Source organism: Arachis ipaensis, chromosome B2 (genome assembly GCF_059453495.1).
Source record: "Arachis ipaensis isolate K30076 ecotype BB chromosome B2, ASM5945349v1, whole genome shotgun sequence".
Taxonomy (NCBI): domain Eukaryota; kingdom Viridiplantae; phylum Streptophyta; class Magnoliopsida; order Fabales; family Fabaceae; genus Arachis; species Arachis ipaensis.
Genome location: NC_142437.1, coordinates 10,797,220 through 10,814,636, shown reverse-complemented (window position 1 = coordinate 10,814,636; position 17,417 = coordinate 10,797,220). Strand labels below are relative to the sequence as shown.

The 17,417-nt window shown below is 32.2% G+C and overlaps 2 protein-coding genes, 1 long non-coding RNA gene and 1 pseudogene across 8 annotated transcripts; 1 reads left to right on the top strand and 3 right to left on the bottom strand.

Moving 5' to 3' along the window:
• Positions 1 to 48: 48 nt before the first annotated feature.
• LOC107628172 (uncharacterized) lies at positions 49 to 1,966 on the bottom strand. Of its 2 annotated transcripts, XM_021115404.2 has the most exons (2): positions 1,861 to 1,965; positions 49 to 1,760 (listed from the first exon to the last, which is right to left on the bottom strand). In XM_021115404.2, exon 2 carries the CDS (start codon positions 1,719 to 1,721, stop codon positions 219 to 221), a length of 1,503 nt encoding a protein of 500 aa, XP_020971063.1. In that variant the 5' UTR covers positions 1,722 to 1,760; positions 1,861 to 1,965; the 3' UTR covers positions 49 to 218. The 2 variants fall into 2 exon arrangements, with proteins under 2 accessions (XP_020971063.1, XP_016186450.2); XM_016330964.3 differs by having other exon boundaries at positions 49 to 1,966.
• A 2,167-nt stretch (positions 1,967 to 4,133) lies between these two features.
• On the bottom strand, positions 4,134 to 9,185 carry LOC107624874 (plant UBX domain-containing protein 9). Its single transcript, XM_016327345.3, has 11 exons — positions 8,936 to 9,185; positions 8,224 to 8,300; positions 7,278 to 7,701; positions 7,101 to 7,184; positions 6,906 to 6,995; positions 6,198 to 6,320; positions 5,886 to 6,095; positions 5,678 to 5,797; positions 5,091 to 5,234; positions 4,776 to 4,832; positions 4,134 to 4,400 (listed from the first exon to the last, which is right to left on the bottom strand). The coding sequence occupies exons 1-11, from the start codon at positions 9,017 to 9,019 to the stop codon at positions 4,293 to 4,295; spliced, it is 1,521 nt and encodes a 506-aa protein (XP_016182831.1). The 5' UTR covers positions 9,020 to 9,185; the 3' UTR covers positions 4,134 to 4,292.
• A 1,294-nt stretch (positions 9,186 to 10,479) lies between these two features.
• On the top strand, positions 10,480 to 13,965 carry LOC148573023 (uncharacterized). Of its 5 annotated transcripts, none has more exons than XR_015904913.1 (5): positions 10,480 to 11,053; positions 11,648 to 11,765; positions 12,755 to 12,866; positions 13,376 to 13,419; positions 13,660 to 13,965. It is a non-coding gene; the product is annotated as an uncharacterized LOC148573023 (long non-coding RNA). The 5 variants fall into 5 exon arrangements; XR_015904917.1 differs by having other exon boundaries at positions 10,484 to 11,053; positions 12,690 to 12,866; positions 13,324 to 13,419; XR_015904915.1 differs by having other exon boundaries at positions 10,481 to 11,053; positions 11,648 to 12,866; positions 13,324 to 13,419; positions 13,657 to 13,965.
• Positions 13,966 to 15,257: 1,292 nt separating this feature from the next.
• LOC107626809 (sugar carrier protein C pseudogene) lies at positions 15,258 to 16,851 on the bottom strand (annotated as a pseudogene).
• Positions 16,852 to 17,417: the final 566 nt, after the last annotated feature.

Sequence of the window (17,417 nt, the reverse complement as noted above, 5' to 3'; positions counted from 1 at the left end):
AACAGGATGCATGATAGCCATGGTAAGAGAGACTCAAAAATCAGCCAATAACACAAGTGTAAAATTAATTCAATAATAGTGAGATAACCAAAATCAAGGTAATAGTGAGTTCATGGCATTTCCCAAATCCTCCAACCCAATAGGTATAAAGTTTACCAAGTTCTATACAAATTTCGACAACAACAGAAAATTTATTAATTTGAGTTGATTTATTTCTCCTATTGCCTTTTCAATAAGCCTCTAGCAATCATTTCACGAAGATATTTCAACGCTCGATCATTTTCACCTTTTTCCAACAGAGCACGAATAATTGTTTCATAAGTTACAGCATTCGGAGAGCAACCATGGTCTTCCATTTCAGACATTAAAGCCAATGCTTCATCAAGTAGGCCCTCATTGCAAAGCCCGTTTATCATAACAGTGTATGTTCTTGTGTTCAGATGATAGCCTTTAATGGAAAGATCTTGAAAAATCTCTTTTGCATTTTTAAATCTTCCACTTTTGCACAGGCCATCTATAAGTACGGTGTATGCATATATATCTGGATCAATGCAACTCTCTTTCATTCGATTGAACAATATAAGTGCCTTGTCAAGTTGTTTGGTATTGAACATCCCATCCAACAAGGAAGTGTAAGTGACTATGTCAGCAGGTTGACCTCTATCAAGCATCTTTTCAAAAAGCTCCACAGCACAACAGATCCTCTTTGATTTGCTCAAGCCATCAATAATAGTGGTGTAAGTTACCGTATTTGGAACCAAATACCTACGACGCATTTCTTCAAAGAGATTCAAGGCTTCATCGACCATTTTACTTTTGCACAAGCCATTAATCATGATGTTGTAACTTTGAACATCAAGTGACTCTCTACTTAGGGGCATTGTGTCGAATACATATTTTGCCTTATTTACCTGATTAACCAAACAATATCCATCCATTAAGCTGTTATAAGTAACCACATCTGGTTTCACACCATGTTTTGCCATTACAGCCAATACACTCTTAGCATCTTTAATCTTTCCTTCCTTGCATAGCCCATCAATCAAAGTATTATAGGTATAAACATTAGGAGTAATGTTTTTAAGCACCATATCACTTAGCAAATCAATGGCTTCCTTAAATTGACCCTCAAGACACAATCCAAAAATGAGAGAATTGTATGTGATAACATCGGGAGAAATTCCCTTAGCAAGCATTTCAGAGTATAAATGAAAAGCATCACTTACAAGTGTAACCTTACAGAGGCTATCAATAATTGCGTTGTACATGACGACATTAGGAACAATCCCATGCCGTGGGATCTTTCTCAGCACTTGAATAGCAGCTGATGTGTGTCCGGTCTTACAGAGCCCATTGATCAACGTCCCATAACTGACTTCATTAAACTGAAATCCTTGAGCCAGCATTGTGTCGTGAAGGTGCAGTGCTTTTTCAACCTTACCACAGAGAAAGAGACCTTTAATGAGGGTAGTCAATGTTATGGTATCAGGCTGAAAACTCATCTTGAGAATCTTGGCGAATACAGAGAAAGCGAGAGTGATCCGACCCATGCCGCAGCAACAATTGATTAAGATATTCAAAGTAAATAAGTTGGGAGCGATTCCCCTGGCTTGCAATTGCTGAAAAAGGGAAATGGCGGTGGAAAAATGGTTGGTCTTGGCAAGGGATCCCAAAATCTTGGTGAATTGAATGATGGATGGAGGGTGACGCTTAGAAAGCATGCGAGTGAAGGAATCAACAGCTTCGTCAAGCGATTGGGGCTGAGAGTGAGAGTGGAGGGAAGAAGTTGAAGGGAAGCAAAGACGGAGAGAGGAGTGTGGAACACAATAAGGAGAGAGCTTTGGGATTTGAACAGCATACCTTAACAATGACACCATTCTAGCAATCAAGAGGAGTATGGTAAGAATGGAATGCGCTGAGTTGAAGAATGAAGAGTGCTTCCACAGTTCCACCCGAGTAAGGGTAGCATCAGTTATTCAAAGAATCGTTAAAGACGCCTGAAACATTTTTTTAGATGTTTTTTAATAATTAAAATTATATTATTTTTATTAAAATTAGATTATAAATTAATTTGATCTAAAAATTAATATAAATCAAATATTGAACTGATGTAAATTAATAATTTTTATAAAAAATATTATAGTATTTCTATTATAAAAATGACTAAAATATTTTTATTATATATATATATATATATATATATATATATATATTAATTTTCATAATTTTTAACCCTAACTTTAGTATTTTAGTCATTTTTTATAAAAAAAGATTAACTTAGATTGATTTAAGATTTACTTTACTAATTTTTTGGTCAAATTAGTTTGTTCGATCTAATTTTGTCAAAAATAACACGATTTAATTCATTATATATATAAACTTTAGTTACTAAAAAATATCTTTAGGAAAAGATGTTTTATGTGTCTTTATTTAAATGACTCTCATTATTCAATTATCAATTCATGGAGGGAGGGTAGTATTAAGCTTGTTCGAGGCAGAAGTAAATTAATTATAGTATATTAGTATAAATTTAAAAGTGTGATATTATGTTTGAGTTAATGTATAAATTTTACAAAGCATTAATTAACAATTATATATAATTTAAAATTATTTAAGTAAAAGGTAATATAAAGTGAAGTATTGTTTATTTTTTAAAAAATATAAATATTTGATATTAGAGTTATATAAAATTATATTTTTTATTTATTGTTTTTATTTTTGGAATTTTTTTGTTCTCAGAATTAATCTTTTTATGTGGTGATTGTTCTTCTTTTATTTTTTTCTTTTGTTTGAAATTGATTATTTGTTCTTCCTCTCATATGTTTTTATATGAGTTTTATAATATGTTTTTAGTTCCACTTTTGTATATAAGTTTATTATCTAAAGATGTCTCTTGAATTTTTTTATATTGTCTTGATTGATATGTGATCTTTATCTGAAGATATTATTATTTGTGTTGGCTACTATATTTTTTTTAAAAGAGATGTTCATAAATTAAGAACTTTATTTTAATTGAACAATACAAATGATATTTTGAATAAGAAGTTTATTTTTAGTATTATCTATATTATTTGTTGTAATAAGGCTGAGTTTCAGTTTTTTTTTTTATCTAAAATTTGTGAATCATGTTTTTCTGCACAATTATATAAAGAGGTGATCCATGCTGTACTAAAAAAGTATAGCTAAAAATTAATTAACAAAGTTGGTCTTATGTAATATTTTTTATCTTTTTTATTAGTAATTTATATTTTATTATTTGGTAGATAAAATAAAAACAAATTTATAAAGTTAAGTATATGACCTTAAAATATAATTATATTAAAAGTATTATCAAATAATAGAAAAAGGTAAAAAGAGTAACAGTTATAAGAGTGTTTTTTTTTTTTTAAATATGTTTTAAAAATATAATAAGTAGCTTTGTTTTACACTTTATCATCTAATATAATTAATTTTAGGTATATTTCTCCTCATTTGGTAGTAAAGTGTATATTTTATATAGACAAACTACAAAAACTTTGAAAAACCAATTAATTATTTATTTGTTGATTTTTTTCGAATGTTGGTGTTCCATTCCATGATATAATTTTGAGGTGTTCTTTAGTTTGTTAATAATTAAAAAAAAAAAGAGTTAGGGAAAATGAATGAGAACAAAAATATAGTATAAAATTATAAATTAACTTTATTAATCAGATATATTAAAATGTACTTAGTAAAAAAATTGTACCAAATTTAAACATGAAATTTTTTTAACAAATTGTATAAGAGATTAAAGAAATAAAATAATAATAATAAATCTTGTAGAACCTGTATAAGATTTTAAAATTTGACACCCACTATAACGTCATGCTTTTATGTTTAGGTGTTTTTGTCAAATTTTAAAATCTTTCGAAATTATTTTTGTCTTTCGCATCTTTTAGAATATTTTTATCATTATCAAAATGAATATTTTTATCAGTATCAAAATCTTTGGAGTACCATTTTGGTAATATACTCTTCTCTACCTAATCGCTCTAAATTTGTAATGATTGATGCAAGAGGAGATTCCGGAACATCATCATGAAAGGATCAACCACATTTTGCTAACTGCCATCCATCCGAATAAAATATTTGAAAGGCTAGTAAGGAGATTTGTATAGACAGAAAGATACCATTGGCCCTCAGTGTCCAATGAATATATGTCTCAAATGTTAACCTCTTTACACTATATTGCCAAGTGAGAAATCCTGTTTTGTTTTGTCCTACTTTATATGTACAAATACAGATCAGGGTACTTACAGGAACTTAGATGAAAGCTAAATAAACTCCAGAAACAATGCCTCACTCTTGCTGCTAAGGCCAACTTCACTAAAAGTTAACTTGCCATCCTTGGTGCTATAAGCGCATCGCGGGTATGACTTTACCTGTATAAGTATCCAAGCAATGATTGAAGATCATTTTATTTATCTTAGTCACATAGACCATATGATCTAGATAAATGAAAAAGGATGATCTACACATACTGTCCCAATAACAATAAATTTGGTTCAAAATGCGTTTTATCAAAACCAAATGGGAAAAAAATGTGACATCATCATTTCAACCTTTGTATTTCAGGATATATTGTGCAGAAAGAACACAAAATTAACGAATCACATAAACAAACAGTAGTTTGATGAACCATAACTCGTGGTTCTTTTTCGCCAAGTAAACAAAAATTGAGGTTCATTCAAATGACAAAATTGTAAAAAGCCATGGCATAAATAAGGTAAATCAAAATATAGGAAGGAAACACTTACAACTCTATAGGTTCCAGGCTTCACTGCTCCATGAATGTCTACGAAATCAAAAAGGGCCTACAAGGTAGAAATATGACATTTAGTCCATGCGAGAAGAAAAATGATTGGTGGGAAACAGATTATATGATTGTAGTGTATATGTTCATCTTTGGAGTTGAGCAGTATGTATATGATTGTGAAGAAATATAAACATATACTACACCCTACATAGATTCCACCCATTATTAAAAAAAAAGGCATAATGAATTCGATTGCAAAGAACAAGCATCACAAATTCAGAATGCTACAGCCTTCATACTCTAATTAAACAGTTACCTGAAGCTTGTCAGATTTGAGAAAGCGACGTTCACTGCGACTACCATCTGGCATCCGAACGACTATAGTAATTGCATTTTCATCATCTATTGGTGGTTCCTTCGAAAGCCTAACTTCTTTATTATCAAGCTGTTTTTCCAATTCCTGAAACCAGAAGGAATACAGGACTCAGTGAAGTTTTATTATCGAAGGACAAGAAATCCTCCCATTAAATAATAAGAAAACAGAACATTTATATAATCACAAGTAGAAATCTTTCAGTAAAATTGCAAATCCTAAGACTGCTACCCCATACCACAATCCACCCAACTAAGTCAAGAACTATGGCTAAAAATTGAGTTGCTTCAACTAATTTCTAATAAATCCAAACTCCAAGATAATGACATAAACCTCAATTATATAATATTGTGGCAACTTAAAACACTATAAAACAATAAGCATAAGAAAAAAGAGACTCTTTATAATTACTTGTGTTTTAAGAAAGCAGAAAATCCAATCCTTTAAGAAAAAAGTAAATTGGACTGAAAAAGCTCCATAGGATAGAAGGGCCAAAGTCAACAAGTCACTAACTCAGATAAATGTGCTACCTTTGTTTCAAGAATCTTTTTCAACGATTTTTCTTCCCTCAGGCAATGAGTTTCAGCTTCTTTTAAAGAGTTCAATTCCTTCTGCTTATCAGCTCGTAGTGATGCTAGATAAGCAGCATCCTGCATCAAAACATTGACATGTCATGGCATCCTGTCATGACTCATGAACGTTGATCTCACAACCATTGCAAGAAGGAATGTAAAAAACCTGTTCTTTTCTTAGCAACTGAGTGTCACTTGATAATTGTGACATTGGACTGGATAAACGCTGCGTACTGGGATTGATATTTTTCTCTGGATGATGATGCAGATCAGGCAAAGGTGAAACTCTCTGAGAACTGCGAGTGGGTGCCTCACCAAAAAGTGCAGCCTCAAGCATCAATGCTTCATTAAGCTCATCAGAAGAAATATCACCCCACTGCATATCAAAATAAGGGAAAAAAGTAGTAGCATAACAATAATAAATTTTAGGTCTGAATATTCACACATGCATCAAACAATCTAGGGTCCCCAACAGTACCTTGTCTGAAATGAAGACATCTTCAGTTCCTTTAAGTTGAGCAGCAGAACAATGGTTCGATGGATGACCAATGATTGGCTGTGCAACATCTCTAGGTACATTTTGATTTGATGATGTTCCAACCTGTCTTGGAAAAAATATATATAAATTTGTAAGAGGAAAGAAAAACATATAGTATCTCCAAGTGAGATTGGATTACCTAATTGCATAAATCCTCCAAGAAACAAACTTCTAAAGTGCTTTCATTCAAGTGCATCAAAAGCACACAAGATATGCAAACCCAACCAACTTTAATTATATACTAGAGTATTCCTAGTTCCATTTCAGATTTAGGAAAGTATTATTCCATCTATCTATGGCACAACCATAACTTGAAATGGTCTAAGAGAATTTGCAGTGGTAAACACCAGCAAAGCTAGGATGAGACTCTTGGAGAAGCCAAACATATGAACTCAACAGAATTTAATTGAAACATGGAACTTTCTCAAAAGGGTTTTTTTTTTTTGGGGGGGGGGGGGGGGGTCCATTTTTATACAAAAAAAAAAAAAAAAATATGCAATTTGAAGTTATGTAAGCTTTGGAACTTGGAAGGGCCATGGCCCTCGAATCTTAAATGCAATTCCACCTAATGTATGCATATAACTCTGCATTGACACATGTGGTCTGTTTGTGGATATGAGAAGAGTATCAAGCTTGGAAAACATGCACCTCCATTGTGCTTCTGCTGCTGTTGCTTTCCTGTGTCTTGCTTATTTCCTTAACCATAAATTCCCGAACTGCTTCTTCTTCCTCCGCAGTCTATATTCAAATTGATTGGAATTAGAACCAGGAATCATAAAGATCTAACTAGTGCAGCAAATATAATGGTCCCAAATAATAATAAATAATAACAATAAATAGAACCTTTATGGACAGTGAAAGTGCATGAGCTAAATCATCATCTTCTTGTTGAAGATGATCACGAGGAATTTCATCATCCAATGAACCCTGAAATATTAATGCTTCGTCAAGGAGAATTTCAAAAGAACATAAAAAACCACAGATAATTTAGAAAGAGTCAACTTTATGAGATGGGTATACATTAACATCGCCATGTTGTTCCCATGTAGACCTTTCTCTGCTATCATTCTTTGAGGCCTCAATTGCAGCCTGAATCAATGCTTCTTCGACATCATTATCAGATACATGTTTAGAGGTGTTAGCCTGTCCTAAATTATAGTCATTATGGTGATAATCATGTGTCCCATGCAAATTTCCGGTTACATTTTGACTTGTGGAAACAGTACGCGGCACATTATCACTACTTGCACCAATCCCATTGTATGAATCTCTGAGTTCTCTCCTATAATTTGGATCAAGTAGTAGTGAAGGTCTAAACCTTCTAGCAGCATTGAGGAAAGGCATTACCCCACGCGACCAACCACGGTTCTGATTATTGTCATTCACATTAGACTGAATATACTGCGGAGAACCACCACCACCACCACCAAGGTTTTGCCTCTGACTAAGTAATTTATTCACATTCACAAGAAAATAAAATAAATCAATAAACAAATGCATGTGATCTTGGACTACATTTCTACTTGATGAAAAGTGATGAAATGAGCTGGATCTAAAATTCTAAATCATATTAGGTTCCAGTTGTTTGCATAAGTTACAGTAATATGAAATCTATAAATATCCCATACCATTCTTACACACTGGTGTTTGGTTACTGTTTGTCCTGAGACACATAAGACAGAGAGATATAGGAAACAAAAACTTGCTCGAAGAAGGGGATCGAGACAAAAACTTAAAATTGTCTCCATATCCAAACAATTTTCAAGATAATTTCTATATTTTCCAAATAGGACACAAGAAACATGTCTTAAAGTACGATTTCTATTGTCCCACCGTCTTCTATCTTAGAACAAGAACCAAATGCTAACTCAATTACATTCACAATGAATATCCAAAGATAGAATTAGGGTTCCAAGAAAGGAAACAGTAAGAAAAACTATTGCAATTATGTCAAACTCATACATACGTGGGCATATTATCAACATTACTATCCAATTGCAGGAAATGAGCATTAATAGCTTCATTCACGTTGCCTCCATATTCCTAACAAAATCCATCAATGTTGTTACAAACAAAAATGTCACAAAATATGATAATAATTAGGTGAAGAAGCTAAGAATATAGTGGAGTAAAGAGAACGTGAGATTGAAGAACTGAAAATGTAATTGATCTGAATTACTAACAATACAAAAACGTATCTATTGCAGAGTCATAGGACAGTATTAGGCTAAGACTCTTTTACCCAATGACTAACCAAACTGAATTTCTATATTGTAATCACTAAATACCAAACTAGCCAAATCAAGAAAGTGTCTAAGACTTTGGAGAAACAGAATCTGTCCAAGTAACAGAATCTTAATTTTGCTTATCTCTATCATCCCCCTTCAAATTCAAGGACACTCTTGAAGTGACCTTGAGTTTGCCAAGAAATTTGTTGAATGCTGCCAATGAGTCTTGGCCTATAAATACTGTCCTATGAGTCTATGACTGCATCAGATACGTTTTTGTATTGTTAGTAATTCAAATCAATTACATTTTCGGTTCTTCAATCTCTCGTTCTCATTACTCCACTATATTCTTAGTTTGTTCATTAGGCAAATGTTCTTCGCATAAAGTAACTAAATCCAAAGAAAAAAAAGCCAAAAAGGAAAAATTGAGAAAGGAAAAGAGATTATTACCTCGAGTCTCTGGCGGGCGACGAACTCCGGTGCACCGGTCACACGCATGAAGTAAACGACGGCGTTTTGGGATGGGGATGCCATTTCAGTTGAGATCGAGATCAAGATCGAGGAGGTGGAGAGAGTAGAGAGTGTAGTACTGTAGTGTCACTGTGAAGTGTCAAGTATGGAGATTCGCGCCACCTTTGCCATTTTATTTTTTTTAATTTAATTTTATGTTTTGTCGTTGTGCAGCATTTCTTTGTGTGACGCGTGGCACCGAATCATTTGGGGGACTTTTACTAATTTACTTTTTGAAATTTTATATTTTACCTTTTTTAATTAAAAAATAATAAAAATGAATTTTACTGATGTTATTCGATACATTCAAAATATATTCACTATTTATGAATTTAATTACTTTTTATATAAATGTCAAAGATCAAGATCAAGAATTTAAAAAAATTGGTTAGCTATATACAGTTAGTTCTTTTTTTTTTTTTTAATCAAAGATAGGAGACTCGAACTCGTAACCTCTTAATTGAATATGGGGAGACTATACCATTTGAGTTATAATTCATTGGCTAATTCTGTTTTTTTTATCAATTGAGTTACGCGATATGTCATTATATTCTATAAATAGTAATGTCTTATACATGAAGTAATATAGAGTTCAAATCATAATAATACAATTATGATTTTCTATCCATTCCTTCCATTCATATTAAAAACTTTTATATAGTATCAAAACTAAATGGTTTACACGATAATTATGATCTTTTTCAACTCTTCCAATTTTAAATATTATACGAATTGAGTTTGATTAATCTAAAATTACAGATTAAACAAGGTAGTATGCATGTAAAATGATTCAATTATATAATATCATTGTATTACATTTATATATTATATATTATATATATTTATTTATTTATTTGGCATATTTTTCACTGAATATATAATACTATATTTATTTGTAATTTTTAAATAAATTAATGAAGTATTTTTTATTAGACACTTAGACGGTCTTTAGTTGTCAAAATTTTTATCAAAAATTAAAAAAAATTAAAAATCTGAAAAATATTTTCTCCACCAAAATAATTGTATAGTTCAGAATGTACTTTATTTTGTTATTATTTTGTTTTTGGATAGAAGGTGTTTTTTTTTTCTTTATTTTTTATTTTTTTGAATATTTTTATTTTTCGGACATCTTTAATTTAAAAATAATAATAATATGCTTATTTTTTAATTTAAAAACTTAGTTTATCAAAATTAAATAAAATTGTTAATTTAAATTACATTCATTTAGATTTTCTATAAATATAAATTATTTAAATAAAGTTAGATTAATTAAAAAATAAAAATAAAAATAATTATTACCCATCCCACCCAATCCAATTCGGCTTCATAGTTCATATTCTATCACGCACTTGCTTCTGATGTAATTTTTGTTATTGTTTTTTTGTTGTTGTTATTATTATTCTTTAGGTCCATATCACACAATATTTAAACCAATCCTACAATACAAAATCCAAATATCATAGACCAAAAATATTCTTCAGAACACCAGACAAAAAGCCCAAAAGATTATTCATGGGATTACCAATTAATGATCAGATAACTCGGTGGTGACGAAAAAAATTTCATTAAGCACAGTAGCATTGGCCTATCCATTTTCCTCATTCACCCCATTTTCATCCTATATTTTTACATTTCAAAATTTTCAAAACTTAAAATTTTCCAGGATCATTCTTTCCTATATTATTCCCTCACCTTTATATAATCCCTTCGTGCACATTGTGCATTTTAATCGCGATGCAAAGACGTCGACTCCGACAACGACGACGATCTCCCCTCAAACGGTGCGTGTACTCAAGGGCTTAGGCGAGAGCCATTCAAGAGCTATGGCATTGGTGGTCGCAGTTGTTGCGCGTGGTGGTGGATACGGAGGAGGAGGAGGCAGTGGCGATGGTGCTTGCTGCAGCTGCGGTGGGATGGGTCATATGGCCACAGATTACAACCACGGAAGAGGCGGATGCGGTGGTAGGTACGACGGCGGAGGCAATGGTGGAAGCTGCAACAGCTGTGGGTATTCTGGGCTTTTGAAAGGGATTGCCCAACAAGCTCTCGCTGAAAAATGTAAATATAATGCTTTAATTTCTCTGATCATTACGTTGTGTTTGACATAGAGAACGGGTAAACGGATTTTCAATGGTTTGCATTTTCTTGGGGTAGTTTCTGGATTTTAATTTTGGAGTTTTTATATTACGGTTTTATTTATTTTAATTTCCGAGTTTTTGTGTTTGACAAGGAAATATTTGATTGAATATTTTCTGTTCTGTCTCTATTGTTAATATTGTGGTCTTTCTGTTCTAATATTGCTCATGGTTGTTCTGTTCTGCTATGTTTATACATATACTACTATTGAGAATTTACTATAAGCATTAGCTAATTATATTGAAATGCTTATGTTGTTGTTGTGGTTTGTTGGTATATGTTCTTCCAATATCATAGTATCTAAATCTATTTGGCCATGTCTATAAAAAATAAAAATAAATAATATTATGTTCATTGATATCATTATATAAATAAGGTTCATCATCGGTTCCTCTCTAAAAGAAGGTGGTCAAGGTGTTTCTCTCTGAACAGATTTAGAAATTATACTTTCTGAGGAACAAGTGTCTCTACTTTATATCATTGCTGGTTCTAATTTTTTTCTTTTCCTCCTTTCAGGAAGTTAGTGTGGAATCTTTTGAGCCATCACTCTTCTTCTCGAGATTATGGAGAGATTTGAACTATGGATGTAGCTGAGTATGAAGGAAAACTATTTGTAGCAAGTGATGCTAAGGAGGTAACTTTAATAATTTTTAGTTTTAAAAATGATAAAAGATAGACACTATTAAGATAAGCAAGGTGCGATATATGTTAATAAAACCAACTTGGTCTACACTTCGAGCACACTATTAAGCTTGGTAGAAGCAATGATAAAGATGACAGAAATTAAGAATGAAATACCTTCCTTTCACCAAAGCCTTCACAATGTTACTTATCTTAAATTTAGTAGACTAATTCTTTCCTTTAATAGTGAAGGTTTTGGTGAAAGGAAGGTATTTTATTTCTTAATTTCTGTCATCTGTATCATTGCTTCTACCAAGCTTAATAGTGTGCTCGAAGTGTATACCAAATTGGTTTTATTAACATATATAGCACCTTGCTTATCTTGAATCTGCTGAGGAAAGGATAGGGTTTCTTGCATAGGTTGTCTTTGGACAGTTACCATATATCTCAAATTTGACCCCTTGAATATAGGATGATCCTTTTATGCATACAAGTTAACTTATTTTCTTAGGTAGTGTTGAGAGTTGATGATATTAAATATGAATTTGAGTAATATTTATTAACTTTTACATCTTTTTAGTGATAGGTATATCTCTCTTATTAATCAGAATTAGGGGGAAAATAGGGATAGTGATTACGGTTGCATTTTGACATGGATATATCTGTATGACTTTGATGTGTGCATGTGCCTTTGAATTATATGCATACTTCTAGAATTTTCATGTTTAAATCTTATTAGAAATTATTATCATGAAGGATGCATTTGTTTGTGATTTTGGGGGTGCAAAAAGTACCTTTCTTTTTTTCTTAATTTTAGTATTATTTAATATGTGATTGTGGTATAGATGTTGTGGATGCATGTAACTTTGGATGTGAAAATTTGAAAATGTTATTATATTTGAAATACTATGCAATGTGCATTCTCTGATTTAACCAGTGAAATTCAAATTCCATATCGACTTTTCTCTTATATGGTACAAATGGGGATGGATTTGCAATTAGTAAAGCAGCAGGTAAAATTGAAGGCATTCATGATAAGTCGCTAAATGAAGTCGAGGTGGCAGCAGCTACTGAAGAGAAAGGAACTCGTGCTTTTAAAATTAATCCTTCTCAGGTAACTTAGTTGTGAGCTTTTCAAAGATATTGTTTTGTTCTTTTACTGTTATGCCAATTCCTTTTTTTTTAGTTTTCCATCATTATTATTATGATGATGATGATCATGACGATTACCTTTTAATGGTTATTATAAATAGTCAATATTGGTTCAGCTAACAGTTTAATTTATTTCATATATGATTGTTTATGATTAACCATATACACGTTTTTATTCGTGGTTCTAATTTGTGTTGCACAATTATTGTTGAATACTGAGAAAAGTATTTGTGATACACATATAGTAAATATTTGCTTAATTCTTGGTTCTGGTTTTTCTTTTCCTCCTTTCAGGAAGTTATTGCAGAATCTAAGCCATCACTATTATTTTTTCGTTTTGCTATTTTCAGCTTTTTCTTATTATTATTTTTCGATTCAGATTTTCTTCTTATAAGTTTTTTATTCATTGACTAAAACAGTTGAGATTGGTTAGCACCCGAATTTACAAAGACATTTGAACTATGGATGTAGATCAGTTTGAGGAAGAACTGTTTGCAGCAGCAAGTGATGCTAAGGTATGATGATTGAATATATCTTCAATAATTGAGGGGTAATTGCATTGACTATATGGTAAGTTGCCAAATATTCAGCACATAAATTGCTTTCAGCTATTCTCCATATCTGTTTTGTTTGCCCCCATCTCTGTGGTCCGTGGAGGAAGTTTCATGTAAATTTAATCTTTTTCTTTTGTTTTCTGTTTTGATTATTTATGAATTAAGATCATAATATTGATTTAATATTAGTTATGTCAGTAGGGTTCAAGCTATAATCAAGAAGCTTTGCCTTAAGTTAGCAAGAAGAGACCACCAGTTTCTTCCTTCAAATTGCTAAAGAGCAATGGAACCTCCAACTTTGCTTCTACACCACAAATCAACAATAGCTTCTGATTCTTCAAAGTGAGATAACAATAACATTGCTACTACCCCAACTAGCAGCAACAACAAGCATGCTTAATTACTAAAAGTGAAATCAAATTATAATCTATATAATCCTTCCCTATGTAACTTGCAGAATTATGATCTTTTTCACATTTTCTCTAATCTTACTCCAATATTTAACCATTGTGTATCTTTTTTAGCTATAGTATTATTTTACTCACGACTCTCAGTTGTTCATCATTTGTCACTAACAAGGTCTAATTTCCCTAATTAATTACCATATAGAGGATTCGCGAATTTGTCTGACCAGATTATATGTATATGTTTTGATATTTGAATAAAAGTTATTAACTAAATGTACTGATTTCACATATATGTATTTATTTATGAATTGTTAATGTCATCAAGGGTCATGCACTTTTTTTTCCTTCCATATGCATGAGGCAACATGGTAATGAAAATGATGTGTGCATCTTCAGGGTGGAAAGGCACAATGAGTCAGTGTTATGTAGCACTTATCAATTTCGACTTTTTTAGTGTAAATTCTATTTTTTCTTCCTACCAAGTATAGAAATAGTACATTCAGTAAGGAATAAAAGGCATATTGGTGAGTTTTCGTTTTACAGCACCCAAACCTGTAAGATTTTTTGGTGACACATGACATATTGTTTAAAAAGTTCTGTTAAGATTTTGACTAAGTATCTTCATGAATGCAAATTTGGTTTAAGAAAGGAGCATTCATATATTATTATGATGAATCATTCTTTCTTTAAATGGAAAGTAATCATAAATTATTGTATCATTAAGCCTAAATTATTTATTTCCGTGCATCGCACTGGTTCATTCACTATTATTATTATTTATTATTTATGGTTAGTTTTTTTTGTTTAATTTGTTCTATCTAATTGAATCACTAATAATAATAATAATAATAATAATAATAATAATAATAATAATAATAATAATAATAATAATAATAATAAAATTGTACAATATCACCAAAAATTTAACAAAAAATAAAAACAAAATAATCATAAAAATTTGTCATTTTTATATTTTTCTTTTTTTGCTATTTTTTCTTGACACTGAATTTGTCATTCTATGTATTGACCTCATATGCTCGTAAATAGCCAATAGCGAATTCCAGTATTTAGTTTGTTCATAATCCGACGAAGAAATACAGCGAATTATGTATGATTATTCGCATTTATAATCCGATAGGATGTAGTGAATTATACATAGATATGTAAAGCATTTTCAATTGTTATAATAAAGTAAATTTGAGTCTACTCATTTTATTTATGTAAATTTGTCCAAAACTTAATAACAAGTGAATTATTTATTAAAATAGAAAAGAAATCTTAAAAAATGTAAAGTCTAAGTCACTATATTTACTATTTAATTAAAAAAAAAAGTTTAGATAACTAACTATAGACAAACTTAAGCTAAAATTGAAACTGTCTTAGAGGATCTAATTAACATGAGTTATCCACCTTAGTATTAGCTTCTTCACTTGCAGATTTGACAAATTTCTTCCAATAAGAATGATTTTGCCATACAACAGACATCTCTTCAATAGGAACTCCTTTGGTCTCTGGAAGAAACTTATAGATAAAACCGCTCATAACCAAAACAAAGCAAGCAAAGAAGATAAAGAGGCCAAATTTCATGTGGCAGAGCATGGAGGTGAATACTTGAGCAATTGCAAAAGTGAAAATCATATTAACGGACACATTGATACTCTGAGCTGCAGATCTTACTTCAAGGGGAAATATCTCGCTAGGAACCAACCATCCAAGAGGACCCCATGACCATGCAAATCCCATCACATAGATGCATATAAATCCCACCACAAAGAACGCATACCATATTGGCAACATTCCTGGGTTTCCATCCACTCCAAATTTACTTGCTATCGCGGCGGTTATCACAATCTGACAGATAAACATCTGAGCACCGCCTTCAAGAAAGAGCTTGCGCCTTCCAACTTTATCAACGGTGAAGATTGAAACAAAGGTAGCAAGCGCATTAAAGCCACCGGTGATCATGGAAGACATAAGAGAAGCATTGCTGCCAAAACCAATGGTTCTGAACAAAACCGGAGCATAAAAAGTAATCACATTCATGCCGGTGAGCTGCTGGAAGAAAGGAATGGCTATGGCCATCACGAGCTGAGGCCTATAATGCCTCTTCAAGAGAGTGGCCCATGGGTGTTTCACTGCCATCGACGATTCACTCGCCTCAACAAGGTCCTTGAACTCTTCGTCCACGTCACTGGTTCCTCTAATCTTGATCAGCTCTTGCTTGGCTTTCTCATCTTTGCCACGCTCGATCAAGGAGCTCGGCGAGTCGGGGAGAAAGATTGCGCCGATGATGATCATGACGGCGGGGACAGCCGCGAAACCCAAGCTGTAGCGCCAGCCTTCACCGTTCTTCATCTTGGCAAAGAAATAGTTGAGGACGTTGGCGACAAAGATTCCAATGGTGATGGCCAATTGGAACATCATGTTAAGGGCTCCTCTGTATTTGTAAGGAGCAACCTCCGACACATAGATTGGAACAGACTGATTGGCACATCCAATTCCGAAGCCAAGCAACATGCGACCAACAATGAGCATCCACACTTTCTGAGCAAAGGCATTGAAACCAGCACCAGCGAGAAACAGAATACCGCCGGACAACATGGTAAGACGCCTTCCAAAGATTCGAGTGATGGAAGACGCACAGAGTGATGCCACGAGAGCAGCCAAATACAGGGAGGATGTAAAGAGTGTCAAAACCTGGCTGTCAAACCTGCAATACTGATTGTCAGATGGCTTCATGTTCATCTCCTTTGCATACACGTCTGGGAAAAATTTCTTCAGAAAAGGATCCATCGATGTAACTCCACCCGAGATGCCAAGATCATATCCAAAAATTAGTCCTCCAAATGCAGCAACCATGCACGTCACAAAAACCCGGAAAGTCAGTTTTCCCGGATATTGCTTCCCATTGGCAGAGCCCTTTCCAATGAGTCCACCGGCCATTGTTATATTCGATCGCTGAATGGAATGGAACAGAACCCTTTGAATTGCTAACAAGGGAGAACAAAAAAGGAATCACTGGTGATGAGGGAGAAATATGACTAAGAGAAGTGAAAGGAAAGGACTAGTGTTAAGTTTGTAGTTGAGTTGAGATCACAACGGAGAAAGAATGCAAAGACTATGATACTTGTATATATAGGGGATTCTGAAAGGAATTCAAATATTAAATTAATAAGCAGTTCAAAATAAATCTATCTTTTAGCATTTTAAAATAATATTTGAATGATATTTATCTATATCTAATACAAATAGATAATATTAAATTAATTTTAAATAACATAAGAAAACAAAATTCAAGTTATCTAATAAATTAAAATTTAATTTTAAAAATAAGATAAAATATTGTTAAATGTATTTTATCTTATTAAAAATTTTCTAACACTACTATTACTATATATTAGAGGTATTCAAATTCAATCCAAATTAAATCGCTTATCCAATCCAATCCAATCCGAAAACCGATTAAAACTGCACTAATTCGAATTTGATTGGATTTTATTTTTTGCAAACCACTGGATCGGATCGGATTTCGGATCTACTTTTCATAATCAA